Below are 20,203 nucleotides of genomic sequence, written 5' to 3' on the forward strand. Positions count from 1 at the left end.
TAGCCACCCGGCGTGTACATTACATGGATAGATAACGAAGTTTCACACACTTTAGCGTTGTCGTGTGCACGCGGAATTCCACCCCAACACGCTCGTGTAAACGCAGAGTTAAAAGTGGAAACAACACGCCATTTTTGCGTTTTTTGGTTTGAGAGCGTCACCATGTAAACGTGGCCTAAAACAAAGAGGTGTCAGGTCTGCCGAAGCAGTAAGGACTGCAGAACAACTGCAAGAAATATCTCACACACACACACACACACACACACACACACACACACACACACACACACACACACACACACACACACACACACACACACACGCACACACACACACACACACACACACACACACACACACACACACACACAGTGATATTTACTCTGATTTAGCTTTGTATTAGTAATTTGGAACTAGTAATTGATTTCTATTGGTTTGATTTGCTTGATCGGTTGTTATTTGACCTGGCAAATCTATAATTTGTGCCGGTTTATATTAAAGTTTTAAAGTTCTATTGCTGAAAAAATACCTTTTTGCCTTTTTCTTGATGTACAGTAAATATATATGGGTTGAAATTGACCCGTAACACCATAGTTATTACTATAGTTATTAATATTAAAATGAAAATTAAATAAAAGAAATTGATTGAAGAGATGTGTTCTGTACCCCTCATCGGTCAGGTAACACAACAACCTTTTATCTATTAATATGATTCTCTTAAAGTTCATTTTACCATTTTTTTGAAAAAATTGAAATTGAAGAAAAAAAGGCCCAGAGGCCCACAAAAAAATATTAAAAGCAAAATTTTCCTGGATAAGGAAGCCTAACAAGGTAACAAAGAGATGAGATACAATTTGGATGACAGCTTATTGTTTTGAGTGTATTTTATAGCTGATTTAATACATGGGTCCAAACCGACCAGTTCACATCAGAGATGATGACAGAAAGCTAACACAAATGTGGCCCTTAAAAAACCATCCCTGATTTAACCCAAGATGAGTGATTGAATGAACAAGTTAGGGCAAGTTACTGAGTAGCATGAGAATGAAGAACTTACAGATCTATGAGAAAGTGTCCTTGTCTTGTTAAAGGAAAAGAAAAACAAAGAAAAAGGCAAATGAAGGTTTAAATCTCATAATGGCAGCATGCAGCTTCATAAGAGTTGATCTGTTAATCCCTCTCCATCAAAGTTTTTCAAACGCTTTAATCCTGCAGGTTTAAGATCCCTCTGATCTTACTACTTAACTTAATGGTGACACTTTTTATAATGTATAATGTGACCTTAATCAGATTCAGGTTTGTGAGGAGGGAGACGTCTAGACATGAATGTAAGACTCAAGAACTTAATTTTAACATCTCTCAGCGAAAGTGATGTGTCATTCATCTGTGTGGGCAGACTAAATTTGACTGTTGTGGTCAGGAAAATAAAGTGGATGAACCAAATTCTCTCAAATCTGGACACTCCATTGTTGCACCAAGGTGCTTTTTCACGCTATGCAGATTGGTTGTAAAAAAAAATAGTGACTAAAACTGGAATGAAACAAAATGAAAGAGTGGAGTCTTCCTTGGAGAAGTGATACTCGTTCAGATTCAGAAAAAGAAAAGGCAAAATTTTCCTTTTCACACCTTTGATGGAAGTTTACCAAAAGAGAACTGGTTAGATTTGGCAAAGCCTGTGTGCTGATTGGCTGAGCTTACTTTTATTGACATCAGTAAACTACACTGAAGTCTCCATAGTGTCATCATTGCTTAATCTCTTTTGTCCAATGTTTCCTAAAACATCCAAGATGAATCACCTAAAAATGATTTTAGAGCCGGGCCAATACTGATAATGGGGTTCTAAAAAGTCGATATCTGATGTACAGTACCTGCCAATAACTGATATAGTGGTTGATATTATTAACATATATTATATACAAATTCTTATAATACTCAAAATGTAAGCAAAAAACACTAATAAATTAAAATAGTGAACTTTGATTAATAACACTGTTAATATGAAGACTGTAAAGCCACCAATAACTAAGAAAAGACAAACTTATGCAAACTGTATTTCCGGAATACAATGTAAAAGAATATTAGAAAATAAAGTTGCTTGAATCTTACACGTACCCCTGTTTGGGAACCACTGCTGTAGACGAATGCATAGAAGTCTTTTTATTTCATTATTTTTGTGATTTCTTGTGTTTGCTACCAATAACTCTGACAAAGTGACTTCCCAACACATTTCTGTTGTCAAAACAATGGCGGATGTTTATTTTGAGGGCTCCTAATTCCTAATTTCTCACAAAGTCGAACGTCGAACATGAGTGAGGTGATATCACGTGGAATACCTGGAACTGTCCTCCTTGTCTGGTGGAGAAACATTTAAAAAAAACACAGTAAGAATGAAGGAAAAATACTTCAATGTGCAAAACTTTGCTGATAATATCAATAAACCCAGTGTTCGACCTTTTAACATCTTTTTTCGAGCAAATAGATTTTGATCGATGAGGCCTATATAAACTGTCTTTACCTGATAAAGAATTGGCATCCCTAGCAACACAACAAAACAAGAAAGTGACTCAAACCCAAACATGTGACAAATTAAAACAAGGGGTAGAACCCACAACCTTTAATAATCAAGAATGAAACCTCACTGAATGCACAACTTCAACAAATGTCGGTGTTCCTCATTAGATATGCATCTAATGGAATATTTCTGTTGTATCTCCTGTGTGTGATTTTTGAATTTTCAATTATGCATGTACTATTAAAGGCAGCGGTGTGAGTATTTCCTCATCACAGAATTTCTCAGTAAGATATAAAACCCCAAGTGCTCTGCATGCAACGTTATTGGCTTCCTACAGAGCGGTGACAGTGACCACAAGTCCCACAGCTCCCATCAGCACCGATTGGACAACCACTGACCAGCAGCACCACAATATCTCTCCTCTACTCAGGCTTCAACAGGTAAACTCATCATCACTTCACTCCTATTTGTTTGGTGTTGTGACACATTGGTTACTTTTCACTAACTGGGAATAAAAAGTCAGATAAGTGAAGGATTGCTTGTCAGCATATCTTCCAGGGACTTAAAACCTTCCTAATATGTGACAATTTTCTCCATATTTAGAAAACAAAGAAATCCCAGACGAACTGCAACACTTAGAAAGTGTGAAACAACGAGATGCCTGGAAGACGGGACACTGAGACTTCCAGTCACTCCTCAATGAAGTGTAACAAGGGCCTCGATGTTACGCTGAGGAGGTTAAAGGAGACTGACTGTAGAGGTGAGACCCTGCAGCTCAGCAGCATGTTAGAGACAAACTTATAACAGAGGACACTGATCTCATTTTTCTGTCACAGAGAAATAAGATCAAACATCAATGGTGGCCATAGGTGAAAGTAATGGATTACAAGTACTCACGTTATTGTAATTGAGTAGCTTTTATGGGTACTTGTACTTTTTTTTGGGACTATATTTCTACTTAAGTATGTTTTAAAAGAAGTTAAGTAATTTATTACATTTCTACAACCAACCTTTACTAAGTAAATTATTATTTTTTTAATTATTATTATTTTTTCATTTCCATTTCATGGTCTCTTCAGTTTATGAAGGCACATTAGTCATGTCATTTCTGATCAAAGCCCAGCTACTTTATTGGGTTGAGGTTGTGGTTTCTACCTATGATGCTGTCACACACACGTTACATAAATGTAGCTATACTTAGAGCCTAAGATTTTTATTTTTATTTTCAATTGAATTCATTGGTGTTATTTTATTTTGAAAAAAACATTGTTGGCAAACCTTTTATTTTATACCAATGGTCTTCCTTACTGTAAGCAAGGGAACCATGGCAAGATGTATTACCAACAATAAACATGGGGGCTGAAAGTAACAAGTAACTTTTATTTTGAGTACTATTTGATTGAGCTACTTTTTAATTGTACTTGAATATTTTATGTATGACTTATTGTACTTGTACTTGAGTACAATTTCAATCAAGTAACAGTACTTCTACTTGAGTAGGATATATCAGTACTCTTTACACCTCTGATAGTGGCAAGCTATATATATATACATATATTTATATTAGGGATGTAACGATTCACTCAACTCCCGATACTGGGTTCACGATACGATTCTCTCACGATTTATTTTACAAAATGGGACTGTATATAAATGACTGAAAAATATTCCTTTTTTTTTTTTTGGGAAAATACTTTACTATTTTTCATTGTCAAAAGAATCCCTTGATAAACTATTCAAAACAATGCAATTTAACTGAAAATAAATCTTGAATGACATAAATACAGGAATAATACAAATGAAGAAGAAGCTTATTATTTAAATTCTGGTTCTATAGTAAACAATACAAAACTGCATAATAGTTCTTTTTCTTTTTAAAAGTGCAACTGAAAATGTATTTTGTGCCTTAACAATTGGACTTTAAAAAAACACAAAAAAAAAAAAGTACTGCGATTCAATTTTCACAGCATCGATGTGAATCGTAATACCTATGAATCGATTTTTAACTGCCTTACGATTAATCGTTACATATCTAATTTATATATACAGTATTTAATGCTCATATCACTCCTTTCTCTCTCAGAGCCAATAGTGTTTGAGACGTATTCAGCTCCGCCCCTGCAGTTCATTCTGACAGGTGAGCATGAGTGCAGTGTGATGGACAGCCAGAAGAGGAGTTTGGTTCTGGTCCAAAACAGCACAAAGCTTCATGCAGTGTTACAACAGGGCGGCAGCACTGGAGCCAAAGGTAACCCATAGGATTCAAGTGTTTGCAGAAATGTATGATAACATGTTATGGAACTAAATATACTCGCTGAATACGTGTCAGCTAACCAAACACTACCTATGTGTTTATTATCAATTTCATCCACATTATAGATATTAGAAAAACTAAAATTATTTGATTGTTTGGATTTAAACTCTGTTTTTATTTTCTTGTGTATGAAATGCCTTGTTGGGTAAAAATATGTATATTACTAGTTACTGGGATAAAAATGTAATATATTTGTTTTACAATATTACTGTTTTTTAAAATGTAACTGAGTTACACTACTTTGAGTGAGTGACTTTTGATCCAGAACACTAAATCATTATCACACTGAATGTGTTTGAATGACATCGGTCTAAGTTTTGTTTCAAAAAGAGCAGAAAGCTCCTTTTTGTTATAGTTTAGTTATATTTAACTATAATGATCATCTTTTTTTTCTCAAATAATTGCAAACAGTGAGAAAACAAAAACAAATATGCACTTAAATTAAATATGTACGTAACTTGAGGTACTTTAATTGTAACTAGTAATATATGACCACTTTTCACTTTTGTAATGAGTTACACTACTGAGTTACTTCAAAAAGGAATATATTACTGTAATATATTACAAAAATAAGTAGTTACTTCCAACACTGATGAAATGTACTGGTACTATATAGGGCTGGGGAGAAAAAAAAATCGATTTAATTGATTAATCGAATTTGTAGATAAAAATTATTTTTATTTTGCAAATTCGAGTTTTTTTTGTTTTGTTTTTTTTTTAATGTTTTTAATTTAAATTTTTTTTTTTTTTTTTTATTTAATTTTTTTTTTTTTTGAACTTTTTCGCTTTCCAGCCCCCTCTTTGTTTACATTTGTTTACCCTTTGAGTAAGCTATATGTGTGCCACAGACATGTTTAATTTTTCATTCGCACTATGCTGAGATGCTCAGGGAAGAGTTTATTATTATTTTTAACTGTAATATTATATGTTATAATTCTGATTTCTTAATCAGAAAATTTAAGCAACTGTGAAGTTGCTGTTGCACTTTTGCTTAAACCTGGGTTAAAGCTTGAAAGTGTTGAATGACAGCATTTTTGACAATATATCTGATGTCTGCAGTCATTTTTAAGTGCATTAAAAAAAAAATTGAATCTTTTTTTTTTTTTTTTTTTTTAAGGCAAAATCACCCAGCCCTAGTACTATACAAATACATTTGTTTTGCAGAATTTGAAGCTGCAGAACTGCAGACTGTCTCATTGTTACTGTCACTATGTTGTCTCCTCAGTTTACCTGAACATGCTGACCTATGTGCATCCAGTACTGAGCACTGAGGCCAGACCTGTGGTTCTGGGAATCAGAGGCACTAATATATACCTGTCCTGTCACTTAGAGGACGATGAACCCAAACTTCACCTGGAGGTACACAAATTTAAGATAATTACAGATAAAAATCCATTGTGAGGGTCAAGTTTTATGTCTAGATCTTACTGAAAAGGCCTTTTTTTCTGATATTTGGACACGTTTCTTTATCTCAGGTGGTTGAAGACAAAAATAGCCTCTTGCGGATCAACAAAGAGAGCGAAATGCTGCGTTTTCTCTTCTACAAACAAGACTCCGGTGTGAGCATCAGCACCCTGATGTCAGCCCGCTTCCCCAGCTGGTACATCAGCACAGTGGAGGAAGACAACAAGGCTGTGATCATGTGTCAGGAGACATCCTCCTGCTACCAAACCTTCAACATCCAGTCGGAGAGTAAAAACCTGTCTTTGACTTCAGCATATAATATGTGATTATTTATTCATGCAATGGCCAAGTTTGCTTCATGTCGTATTGTATTTATTTGTAGTATTAATTACAAGATAGCAGCAAGGAGCTGTTAGTGAGTAATAGCTAGTTAGTTTCTTATTGTGGTGAATATATGTGTGACTGATCTCCTTACGATGCCTGTCAGTATTTTACTAATTTAGCTAATCAGCAGTAAATCCTAAGCAAAGCATCTTCATTACTAATAAAGTATTTATCCATAATACACTTTTTCAATGTGTTCTAAAACTGCTTAACAACAGACCTCAATAAAAATAATTTGAAGTGTTTGGACTATAATTTTGTCTTGATTAAGTTTTTTTTTTTTTTTTTTTTTTAATAAAATAAATAAAGGAGGTTAATATAATTTTCATGCAACATGCAACACATTCTGGAGTGTCTTGTTATAGGATTTTTTTTAATTTTATTTTATTTTTTACAGGATATCTTCACAGTGTGCAGCATATTCTATGATTCTAAACCGCATATTTAACCTTCGCTCCATTTATCAGATATAATTTAGGCCATAACATTTTTTCAATGTGTACAAAAAACTGCCAGAAGTTTTTTTTTTTTAATTTATTTTTCATTTCTTATCTTAAATACTTTTATTATCTGATAGATTAAGTCTAGAAATTTGTGTTGTTGTTGTTATGGAATAAATTACACCAGTGGGACCTTTTTGATCATATTTTCTAACTATTTATACATGCATACAGAAATGGGAATCTTCCAATAACTCACAAGTCGATTACGAATCTTTTGGGTGACGATTCGATCCAGAACCGATCCCCTATTCACAATCAATACTCTTATTAACAAAGGGTGTCAATGAAAACTGATTATTTTTAAGAAAACGCTGTTTTCCAAGCGTCAATCAATTGATTCTAAAATTGTAAACACAAAGAGGAAAATGAATTATATTTAAAGAGCATTTTAATATGGAAGCTTGTCTGTAGGAATAGCATCAAGTAGTAGAGGATCATATTGTTTTAATGTGACTGGAAATTGAAAAGTGTTCTTTTCTGAATAGAACATGAGTGTTAAATGAGTGTTAAACGTTGTAGCAGATGTTTATCTAGCCAGTCAGAAAAAAATAAAGGATATGTTTTTATACTAAAAATCTATATTATTCCAAATATTGTACTTGTGGGGTGTAACATGACGTTGGGATCAAAGTCAGCCATTCAGCAGCAGACTTTGGCGGAAGTCCTCCGCACCATAGACATTATATACGTAGACACCGCATCGACTGTGGAGGGACATTAAGACAGAAAGAGATATTTCTCAATCTCTAAGTAGAATTATTCGCTGAATTTTGAACCGATTTCCAAATTGTTAATTTTTTTTTTTTTTTAAATGTCACAGATGTAGCTATGGATGTAGCTATGATAAAAGGTGCTTGGATATATTTAAAATGCTGGTTTTACCACTCAACACTAAATCTCTACACCCACATCCTTCAATATTTCAGTTTTTTGGCTACAATAATTAATGATGGTGATGATGATGATATAATAGTAATAGTGATAGCAATAATAGTAATGGTTATAATAACAACAACAATAATAATAATAACAATAATCATAATAATAATGATAATAATAATAATAATAATATCGTATTATAAGAATAGTAATAGTAATAATAGCAATAATATTTCCATAATAATAAAAAATATACAATAATATGAGAATATAATGATAATTATAATTATAATAATTGTAAAATGCAATGTATAGCCTTAAACAATGATGTCAATAAAAACCTGAGCACATCTATCTATCTATCTATCTATCTATTTATCTATCTATCTATCTATCTATCTATCTATCTATCTATCTATCTATCTATCTATCTATCTATCTATCTATCTATCTATCTAACATGTCTGACGTTTGTTACAAACAAACCCCATGAAAATTGCTTGAGAATTCAGTGATTTATGACAACTTTAATTGTGTAAACACGTCATTCCTCTATAGATGTAAATCACTGTAGGAGCCAGTAGCACCGATCCAAGATGGCCGCCCTGTTGACGCACCGCTCGAGTGGGCGGCAGCAGTCGATGCGGCGTCTACGTATTATAATGTCTATGCTCCGCACTTTCAAATGAGTTTGAAATGGTCCAATCAGAGACGAGGGGGCGGTTCCTTGAGCCTGGTTTGAACTAGTTTTGGAGGCTACTTTGTTATCGCGTTGGTGTAACGTGGTCCACGGTCGCCCTAAAGAGGGTTTTTATCGGGATTTTTGGAAAAAGTACAGCCACAATGAATATGGAACAACAAAAGTCCGCACCTGCAGTTTCCAGAAAAGGTTAATGACTTATTCTAAGTCGTGTTTCTGCTTTTTGAGACAGCTTTTACGTCAGCTAATGGTTCTTTCGTTATCGTTCGTTATCTGCTTATTGAGGGAGCGGCAACCAGGCTATTTCTCATGTTTACAAACAGTCTGTAACCATAAGAGTCATGTTTTAAGTTAAGCTTTTAATGCAGATGTGATCCTAAGTTTTAGTCAGTTATTCAAACGTGGAAAGAAATGATCGTACAGGATCTATTTAGTTGGAAATGAATGATAGAAACCTAGAAAAACTAAAACCTTTTTTTTTTTTTTACACCTTTTTCCAGGATAATAAACTCATTATAAGTCAACGTTGTGGCCTGTGAGAGCTGTAATTGTTAAACACTCCACATTAGGGCTGGGTGGCATGGACCAAAACTAATATCTCAATATTTTTTTTCTCAAAATTGCGAAATACGATATTAATCTCGATATTTCCTTTCTATATATATCTCAATAAAATCTAACCAGAAAGAGAATGCTGGGTTACAGTTGCACAGTAGGGGTGTGTATCATCTGGTGATATGATTCATATCCCGATACGTGGGTCACTATACGGTACAATACAATATATCCCGATATTAAAGTATAAGGCTAGTATTGCAATTTATTTATTTATATATATATATATATATATATGACTTAAGAAACAACTAGTCTGTAAAATTTGTACACCTTCGTGAGAACATTATGTATGAAATATATTTTATTGGCTTATTTTACACTCAAAACATTGGCAACAACTTAAAAATAAAAAAGAACATACAATTTGCCTGTGGCTTTTAAACCAACTTTGACTTTAGTGCAACTTACCTGAGGCATATGCGTAGAAAAACAAATAAATGCATTAAGTTAGTATTTTCTTTTTAGATTTTATTGAAAAACCACAAGCTGGTCAACATGTCCAGGTTTCAGAGCACTTCTTTGTGCAGTTACAATGTCTCCTGCAGTGGGAAAGACTTTCCTGGGTAAATAAAGGTAAAAAAAAAAAACAAATAATAATAACAAATAAAAAAAAATCGATATGGATGCATTTAGAATCGATCCAAGAATCGCGTGATGTAATATTGCAACACCCCTACTGCACAGTATGTGCCACTTGGCTTTTTTTCTGTAATAATATTAAATATGAGTATGATGTGATTTGTACTGTGATTGTATAAATAAAAACAAGTTAAAAAAAAAAATATATATCTATATATATACAGTATATATCGATATAGGCGATATTGTAATTTTCTAAATCGCTAAATAAGAATACTCGATGAATCACGACATATTGCTCAGCCCTACTCCACATATATAGTTTATTACAACTATACATATGTACACATGCATGTGTGTGTGTGTGTGTGTGTATTACCTCAAAATAGAATGGTAAAATAACAGAATCAAGCGAACACTTTTTAATAAATCTGAATCCTGTCCCTTAAAATGATTTATTGTGAGTAAATGTAAATTATAATGGATTCATTCATGCTTTTTTGCTCCTTTCTTTAACAATCTAACAGAAATTCGAAAGCAGAAGTTGATGGAATATCTTGCAGCAAAGGCAAAGCTGAAACTGCCTGATCGCAGGTATAAAAAAAAAAAACAAAAACAACATGCACAACTTGTTGTTTATTATCCCTTAAATACATGAATTAACATGTAATTGTACTTGTCAGGCCAAACCCTTGTGATGATGGTGGTGGGAAAGGTTCTGTAGTGTCTGGGCTGAAGGTAAGCTGCTCATCTGCATATATATATATATATATATATATAATAATATCTGTGTTCATGCATGAGGGATTGTTTAAAATGCATGTGTGAGCAGCACTACACTAGATAACAGTTAGTGCTGTGTAAGACATTTAACCAGTGTGTTTCTATGGGACCCCATGTAGAGTCGCCTGGATTATTATTATATAATTATTGATCAGAAATGCATTTTAAAAAAAAGATTTCTTTTTAAAATTAAGACAAAACACATATTATTAAACAACTGTTTTCTATACTTTGTACAATACACATCTAGTAGTTAATGATAATAATAATAATAATAAAATAAAGTTAAAAATGATATTTCATAAAATGGGAATCATCTGGCAAGATTTGCGTGAATATTATGATATAAATAAAAATAGAAAGACTTTGAAATCTAATACAGGACTATAATATAACTAAAATAGGGCATAACTAAGATTTAGAGTAATTTTAAAGATTTTTTCAAAACAGCTATCATGGCCAGACAGTCGCACCACATGATATTTTGACACTTTGAGTAACAGAGTACATTACAAAAGTTTAAAAAAAATAAATAAATCAATATTCAAGGTAAGCGCATATATACTGAGTGACTCCATACAGTATTTGGTATAGTTTTATGCATTTAAACCCTTTTTAACTAAAAGAAATGCAGTTGGACAGAATATTAAGGTGTCACTAATACAGTATAACAAACATGATCAAAAAGCAGTCTGAGAAAAAAAATGTCTATAGGGTCACAAGAAATTCTTGATATCAAAATGGGGTCACGATTAAAAAAAAAAAAGGTTGTGAAGAATCAACATATAGTGCCAGCCTAGTTGTATTTAATAGCTTTTATTAGAGCAATAATGATCAAATAGTGATTTGAATTTCACAGGTTATCAAGGGAAAAGAGAATGAAGCCCCGCCGTGGGACAGATTCAAACATTACGTCCCTAAGGATCGATCTTCTTTACCCGTTCAATCCAGAGGAGATCCTGTCAAAAAAGTATTTGGTGTAAAAACTGCCGTACCTGTAACGCGTAACAAAACCCTTGGTCCATCTTCAGGCAGGGGTCCAACACAACCAAGGCCTAAACTAAACCCTGTGCTTACTAGCACGTACTCTGTCCTGTCATCCAGGTCTAATCTGACTGCTGACAGGCATCCTAAAAAAACCACCCAGGCTAACACAACCAGTCAAACTTCAGGCAAACGTTCTGAATCTGCCGCTCCATCAGTGGGAGCTCAAAACAGCAGAGTCAGCATTCGCTCTAAAGTTCCACCGACGAACCTGAAAAAGACGATCAGTCTCAGGATGAGTCTGGGCCCAATGGTCAAAACCAGAACTGGACTCATTCCAGCTGTCATTCAACCAAAGGAAAACCAATCAAACCCAGTTCAGTCATTCTCTTCATCCGTTGCACGTGCAAAAGTTGCCACAAAAACTCACTCCCAAGGTAAATTACCAGCTTCCACCTCCCAATCTGTAAAGGTTGTGCACTCTACGGCAAAAACTGGGAATAAAACTCACGCTCAGACCAAACCTGACTGTAAACCAGTGCTGGGTAAAAACCCTCAGCCATCCAACAAGAGTCGGCTATCTACTGCTCCATCCAAAGCGCAGGCAAAAGCATCAGCCAGTAAACCAGCATGTCCGTCTGCAGCCAGAGCCACGCAGCAAAGATCAGTATCCGACAGGAAGAAGAACGACCCCCCAACCTCTAGGCCTGTGAGCAGGTTCTCCACCAGAACTGTCGGTGTGTGTGCGTCGGATCAGCCGATGCGACCAAGAGTTCAGAAAAGTCAAGAGTCGGGGCTGAAGACCAGAAACAGATCAGAAAACGTTCCTCCACCACGAACAAGTCAAAGTCAAACAAGAGCTCCAGTTGTGTCACAGACGGCTCCTCAGCCTTCACGGACCATCAGCCTCACCGCCAACTCAAAGAGAGCAAAGGTCACAGTCAAGGTCGTTGCCCAGGCTGAGGAAAAGAAAATGACTGCTGCACAGGAGGAAAGACTGTGAGTAGAACATTCTGTGAATTGGCTTCTGTTGACATTTTGCACGTTGAGAATCTAGTTGCTTTGTTTATGTTTTTTTCATTGAGAGGATTCTAGTAGGCCTGGGCAATATATTGAGTTTCAAGATATATCAAGATTTGCTTTTGGCAATATGGAAAATTACAATATCGATATATCTTTATTTTAGAGCTTATTTTGTGTTCAGATAGTTGCTGCTTTTGGTACTTCTCAGAACAGCATGAAATCACAGTTACCGTAAATATGTTTTTGAGTTCGCCCTATTTCTAACCCTGACCTTCCTAAACAAGCCACACTACAGAACTCACATGTGCGGTCTCTTATAGGAGAAAAAGACAAAAATGGGGGGTATTGTGCAGCTGTTTGTTAATAAATTGTGACATTTTGCATCAGCAAATTTAAATCCAGAATTGTCTTTCTAATAAGACTTTATTGACATCAAGATTTATATTGTATATAGCCATTTTGAGAAAAAAAAAATTGAGATATGAGATCATGTCGCCCAGCCCTAGATTCTAGCCTGTCTGCTGCTGCATTGATGCTAAAGTTTTGATGAATGTTTCTTTTAGTGTTTGGGTCCCAATAATTGGAATAAAAATATAAAGAAAGGATATTGTAACACTGTAAAGATGTAGAAAATGCTGTGCAACTAGTGAAAATATTCTGTAGGAATTTTAAATATCTGATTTAAATTCTACTAAAATTAATCTATTATACCTAATGAACAGGAAGTAACAAGAAGTTTAACTTCTTACTATTCTGATCTTAATCCTATCCATTGTGGCTGAAATGCTGTCACTTATGATTTACCTACAAGGGAGTGGTTCAACTTGTTGTCCAACAGGAATGCTGGAAAAAAGGTATACAGACAGTAAACACAACACTAGCAAAATGCACTTTTTTAATGATGCATGTGTGACGGATCGTTCAGCTCGGAAATAAAGGATCAGGAAGCACATTTTCACAGCACAAAATATTGATAATTGTAAGAAGTAATACTGCCATTATTGTGTCAACTATGCACAACCTTTATAGCATTATAACTTGATTTTAATTTACAGTATATAGAAGTGAGATGTGCAGTTTTTTAAAAAAACATTTAGTTTAAATTTAAGAACTACTTTAAACAAAACCTACTTTGAAAAGGTTTAAAACTTTAAAACTACGATCGACTGCTGTCAACTTTTTTGTTTGAATGCATTTCAAGATAAACTAAAGTGATCTCGTACAAAATGTGCTTTTACAACATGTTCTCGTCATTCAAAGTTTGATTTTAGTGCAGTTACTTAAATTTGGCTTAGAGACCAGCTGGGCTTTAAATTAACTTTTTAGATCACCAGCCAGCATGACGAGTATATTCTTAAAGTTACCAACCAACCACATTTTCCACCAGCCAATTTTTTCTTTTTCCAGCAAAAATAAACTACATTATGAGTGCCACAGAATATATTTAGGTGTTCATGTTTCTTTAAATAGTTTTTATTTTAGTTGATTGCAGAAATTCATTAAAATGGTAAAAATATAAACATTTAATTTGAAAGCAAGTTATAACAATGCCTTAAAGGTGCAATATGGAACTGTGGGTGTGTCGGAGAAGTGAATTTTTTATGAAGTAATTCTCGTCACTTAATAAACAAACTTAACTCAGATGAAAATTTAATCCCTGGAACACTAAGAATTACATGTACTGTAGAGAAAAAATGTTTTCCTAACATGCATGCTCTTCAAATGTAAACAAATCCCACTCCCCACAAACTGTGTAGTGCACATTTTAAAGATGAACAAATACAATACAAGCCACTCACGACCCGACGTCCATTTAGTAATAAAACTCCTCAATTTCTTCTTCTTTTCAGATCCTTTCATTTTCATTTTCCCCTGTGTCAGCAGCAGCTTTTTTGTTTTATTTGTTTGTGTTTTCTTAACTAATTTTAAAACTGAATTTCAGCTCCTATTGTGTGTTTTGCACCGTTCTGTTTGTCTACTCCGATACCAAACCACAACAATCGCGCCAACGTAAGCACGTAGTCAATGTTGTATGACACGTCACTGCATAGTGTTCATGGGAAATGAAGGATTAGTACAACCATCAGTGTTGCCAGATTTACATTACGTTTTTAAATCTAAACACACACAAAAACCCTCAAATTTCTTGGCAGCCCAATCTGGCAACATTAACTTTCTGTTTCTGCCGATTCAAACAAACGCAGTGGAATTTGTTTCGTTCTTCACCAGCGTAAATGGCTAACGCTACAATCTTACCTGCCAAAGTTAATTTTTACCCACAATCGGCTGTTTGGTGGGTGTTAATTTAAAACTCTGGAGACCAGTAAAAACATCCAGCACAGCTTAAAATCTGAAATGAAAATAAATAAAATGTAAATACAAAATGTCTTTCTTCCTATTACATGACAGTAAGTCAGAATTACCTTTTACCTGCAAATAATCAGCACCTTATTTTGGAAGCTGTGTCTATGTGAGATAAACTCAACTTGTTTTCCACTTTTCCCCTTTGTGCTCTCTCTGGTCTGAAGGAGAAAGCTGCAGGAATGGCGAGAAGCCAAAGGGATCACCTACAAACGTCCCTCAATGCCCGTCAAACCTCAAGTGAGGCGCACTGTGTCTGTGCCCAATCCTTTTTGGGAGTCGATAAAGGAGGAGGACGAGGCCCACTCACTCATCTCTGCTGTGGACAGATCTCTCGCTGACTGCATCAAGCTGTTAGAGGAGGTAGGAGGCATGGAGCCATCACTGAACATCACATCATAGTTATAGTCATAGTTATAGTCATAGTTATCATTATGTCAGAGCTGGAACTATTGGGAGACACTCTGTGATGGTCTGTGTGCATATATAATAATATAAAAATAGCCAAATATTGTCAAACCAGGATATATCTTGAAGATATTAACAATGGGAGAAGTTGATCAATTGCGTGTCTGCTTTGCACATATTAAAAACTCGTAATATTTCGGAGGTTAGTTTTATTGCATCGGGATTGTGATGGATATAAGAATTGTGACAAACATCAGGTTACCCACGGTCATAAAATGCCTGGAAAAGTTATGGTATTTGAAAAAACAATTTTGCAGTCTTAAAAAGTCATGAAATATGCTAAATCTTTTGGAAGAGTTTTGGAAATATAGCCTATTTTATTTTAAGATTTTAAATATGTTAAACCCCAAACATGTTAAGCGTTATCTCAAAGTGCTGCATACCGGCAGCATCATTGAGCAGGAATCACAAGATCTCACAAATGAACCCAAATTCACTCTTTGCCTCGTTTATAAAACTGCATAGGTACGATCACTTCATCTGGTGTACGCTAAAAACCAGGGAATGCATACGCAAAAAAAGATCTTAGCGTTTCAAAACTAAGTCATGGAAATTTGGTAAAATATTTTGGAAAGGTTTAAAAAAATCTTTATGAAAAAAATCTGGGAACCCTGAAACATACACCATCATCATCATCATCATCATCATCATCATCATCATCATCATCATCATATGGGCTGACTGTAAGTAATAGTGTCTTTCAGTCATTTTCAATTACTTTGTTGTGGCACATTACTGTGCATTCAAAGGTCATCAGGGTGTGCAATGTAAAAGTACAGTAAGTTTACACAGTCGGTCCCAAATGCAGAAATATTATAGCTGGGCGTGTTCAGACGAGACAAAAGAAGGGAGGCACATCATTTACCTGCAGCTTTTATTTAACAAAATATTAGAAAAACTGAGCAATTTTTCCTAACTTATGTGATGCAAACATCAGTAGAATAATCATGAGGTGTACCTTGTATACGTGTACGACGCGTATCATCCTGAAAGTTCTATTGTTCTTTTGCTTTTGTTTCTTTGACACTTTATATATATATATATATACCCCCCTTATACTACTGGTTGCAATGTTATTGTTGTTTTTTCCCTCCATATTTATTGTTTGCACCAGCCAACCAACATATAACAAAACGCGTGAGGCAGCAACATCCCAACCAAAAGCAATCACACAGGCAGTACCACAACAGAACGCCAGGGGTCGCCACATCACATATAGAAAGGTATATCAGAATCAGAAATACTTTATTTATCCCAGGGGGAAATTACTCGCATTACAGAGGCTCAATAAATATTACAAATAAAATAATAAACACTAAACAAAGAAAGAAAGAAAAACATACATAATTAAGTAAAATATATGATGCTAAAGGTGTATTATTTCTGTCTTTAGTAAAAGTTTTTTGGTGATAATGTAAATAAGACTGCGAGAAGCTACAGTAGCTTGTATTTGTCTTATTTACATTCATATTTCTGTTAGTTGTACATGAAATTAAATTGTGCAAGTGTTTTCAACATTTATAAATGTCATATTTTATATTGATCTGTCTGGAAACATTCTTTGTACCTTAAACTGCAAATGTTACTCAGAAAGGAGAAAAAGTGACTTGACTCAAGGTTTGGGTCTATGAATTTTAATAACATTCATTCCTTGTTAGGTCTATCAAACCAAAGCAAATATTTCAAAAGATATCTGAATATCACATGCAAGTAAAACCAGGAAATCCCTGGCCTCATAAAAAGCATCTTACACCAAAACAATCTTTTTAAAATGACTTTAAAAGAGAAATATTCAAAGTTGACACTGGAGACTTTCTGAGGATATTACATTAGAAAAATAGGATATGCAATAAAAGCTCAGTAGATAACAAGTATAGACCTACCTGCATCCTGTAGACACATTTGGATTTTTATATGCTAGAATAAAGCATTTTTATAAGCTAGAATAAAGCAGTAGAATGAAGGATGTTAACCAGAGGAGAAATAGTGGATCCATGTGCAGGAGATGATGTTATTCTGACCAAACGACAAACCTTTTGGAGCATTGTTTCCCTTCTTTGATAAAATCACTGCGTCTGTATGTATGTGTGTGTTTGACCCACAGGGGTGTCCATCAGACTCCATTAGAGGCATTCTTTCACGGCTGCCTGATTTGGCTCAAAAGTTTGCCAAGTACTGGATTTGTCAAGCCCGTCTGATGGAGCAGGAAGGAAACCTGGAAGTCCTCCCCATGTTTGAAGAAGCTGTTCGTGTGGTGGTGGAGGTAAGAAATCATCAGTCCATGTTTCACTTGCTACATCTGGATTCTATTGATAAGTAAAAAGGAGGACAGAAACAGTAGAGATTAGTATTCAAACAAAAATAGTTTTTATACAGATTCTATGACCGTAGTTAATGTTTGTTTAGTTTTAAATCCTGATTAATACAATATTTGAACTTTTTCTGTCCTGCTGTTTCTCTCTCATCCTTTGGTTCCAGCCTGTGGATGAACTGCGCACTGTGGTGTTTGAAATCCTGAAGAGGAAGGATGAAATCCAAGGTAGCTTCAGGATAGGTTTTAGAGCCGGGGTCACCAACATGGGGCACATGGACACCAGATAGCCCGCATGGACCATAAGAGGTGCCCTCAGGCCTCTTCTAACAAGAGCATTATTAACAATGAGCTTTGTCTAAAATCTGATGTACTTGCCAGAGATAAATACAGGGCTATTCAATTAGCCATCATTTAATATTTATTTTCACTGAGACATTTGGACAAATGTGTTTAAGGATTTTGTTAAATAAGCTGCAGATTGTGATAAGATGTGTTTTAGACAGAACAGGAAACCTCATTCAAAGCTTGTCTGTTATTGCTAGTTTAAATGGCTTTAGCCATTTCAAAGTCAGTTTCATCCTTTTTTCTTTAAATTTTAGCAGATAACGGTAAAGAGACGGACGATATTCCAACAGCTGAAAGCTCTCCAGAGAGCAGTGACCCTATGATGACCCCAAAGCCTGTCAGGGCTCGTATCTGGGGACAGACGGGCGACTCGTCTTCGGTCAAATACAAGATCACAGCCACACCAGGGTGAGTTTTAAATCCCCATGTGGTCACAGGCTGGACCTAACCAGTGGCTCTGTTCACCACATCAATCTGTCAACTTAAAGCAACCAGAGTCCAGCTTATTATTGAGTTCTTCCAGGATTTCAAAGGTTTTGACTGCTAAAGAAAGAAAGTGTTCAAATCTTATTTATTAATTCATTACAGAAAAATAACGGACAAAAAAAATCAAGATTAATTAAAAAAACAAAGGATCTAATAATTAGATATTTTTTTAATTCAAATGTCTTTAATCATTGTTGTAAAAAACTTAAATTTGAACACATAATAAGTATGATTTTATGATTGTAATTAGTCTCACATTTCAAAATAAATGGTAAATTTCTTTTTTTTTTTTTACATGGGAAAATGTAAATTTAACAAAAATTGCCTGTCCAACAAAGATGTTTCTTAATGGTTTAAAATGTTTTGTATTGTTGTTGTTTTATAGATTTGTAGTCATGTTTCCTGTGTTTTGGAGTGATTTTTTATTATTTTAGTTTGTGTGTTTACTTTGGGGGCCGCCAGTTGCACATCTGCACTCGACACTTAAAAAAAATGTACCCTGACCTTAAGTAATTATTGTGGTGTTTTTTTCCTCAATTATGTTTACTGTGAAGTCGGTTTTAAGGTTAATTTCAAATTGCCATAAAAGTCTTAAAAAGTCTTGAATTGAATTTGACTAAAGTTGTAGAAACCCTGCTTTTTGGTCATTAAAAATAACTTTTGGTAAATCTTATTAATGAATACTGAGGAAACTGATTTATTAGTAATAGATCCCATTTAGTTTTCGGTGAAATTATCCAACCCATTCAGAAGCCTTTTATTGTGAAACAAAATCTTTTGATTTGAAAAGGTACAGGAAGTGACTGTCAAGCTAAATATGATAACAAAGTGCAATCTCGTGCACCAAATGCTTGACGTTCCCCATCCTGACTTTAGCAGGTCCAAAGGTTGGTCACTTTACCCATAATGCACCATTCACACCACTTCCTGGTTTTTCCTTGGTTTCCTCAGTGGCCCTCAAAGCCAGAAGAAGGAACCGTCTCGAGTTAACGGCCACGAGGTTCGCTTCTTCACCCCGGTGAGGCGCTCGGTGCGGATCGACAAAGCTGTGATCAAGTACCCCGCGTCCCTTCAGGACCACGACCTGTGTGTGAGCTCGTATCAGGAGCTGCTCGCTGAGGAGGAAACCAGTCCGTGTGCTGCACACACACACACACACACACACACACCCATGTACGTTTACAGAGAAAACGAAGCACTCAAAGATCAAGTGTTCATCCAGCTGCTCTCTGATTAACACCCTTCACGTCACTAATATCTCCTTTTACAGTTGTTTGGACTTTAGTCACTTTGCGTGTTTTAAAAAAGGAAATAACTTAACCTTACGTTTCTACGCTGTTAATCTTCCTGTTAGAGATATAGTCAGTTATTAAGACAAACAGGAAGTGTTTTTACATAATGTGGTTTATGTTTAATAAGGCTTGTGGGTTCATGTTACTTTGATGGTTCAATTATTGAGCTGTACATAGAAATGTAAAATAAAATACTTTTTAAGACTCTACAATTGTATTAGTATTCCATTATTTCCATTAAAGCAAATTATGTA

At 34.9% G+C, this 20,203-nt stretch overlaps 2 protein-coding genes across 3 annotated transcripts; both read left to right on the top strand.

The window, feature by feature from the left end:
- Nucleotides 1-3,169: 3,169 nt before the first annotated feature.
- LOC114469420 (interleukin-1 beta-like) lies at nt 3,170-6,556 on the top strand. The gene is made up of 4 exons (XM_028456929.1): nt 3,170-3,272; nt 4,596-4,760; nt 6,052-6,185; nt 6,302-6,556. Exons 1-4 carry the CDS (start codon nt 3,170-3,172, stop codon nt 6,554-6,556), a joined length of 657 nt encoding a protein of 218 aa, XP_028312730.1.
- A 2,170-nt stretch (nt 6,557-8,726) lies between these two features.
- Nucleotides 8,727-20,107, top strand: ckap2l (cytoskeleton associated protein 2-like). 2 transcript variants are annotated; one of them, XM_028458203.1, is made up of 9 exons: nt 8,727-8,885; nt 10,421-10,487; nt 10,577-10,631; nt 11,536-12,659; nt 15,212-15,407; nt 17,617-17,775; nt 17,991-18,051; nt 18,426-18,579; nt 19,609-20,107. In XM_028458203.1, exons 1-9 carry the CDS (start codon nt 8,840-8,842, stop codon nt 19,892-19,894), a joined length of 2,148 nt encoding a protein of 715 aa, XP_028314004.1. In that variant the 5' UTR covers nt 8,727-8,839; the 3' UTR covers nt 19,895-20,107. The 2 variants fall into 2 exon arrangements, with proteins under 2 accessions (XP_028314004.1, XP_028314006.1); XM_028458205.1 differs by having other exon boundaries at nt 18,429-18,579; nt 19,609-19,894.
- Nucleotides 20,108-20,203: the final 96 nt, after the last annotated feature.

Source organism: Gouania willdenowi, chromosome 9 (genome assembly GCF_900634775.1).
Source record: "Gouania willdenowi chromosome 9, fGouWil2.1, whole genome shotgun sequence".
Lineage (NCBI taxonomy): Eukaryota > Metazoa > Chordata > Actinopteri > Blenniiformes > Gobiesocidae > Gouania > Gouania willdenowi.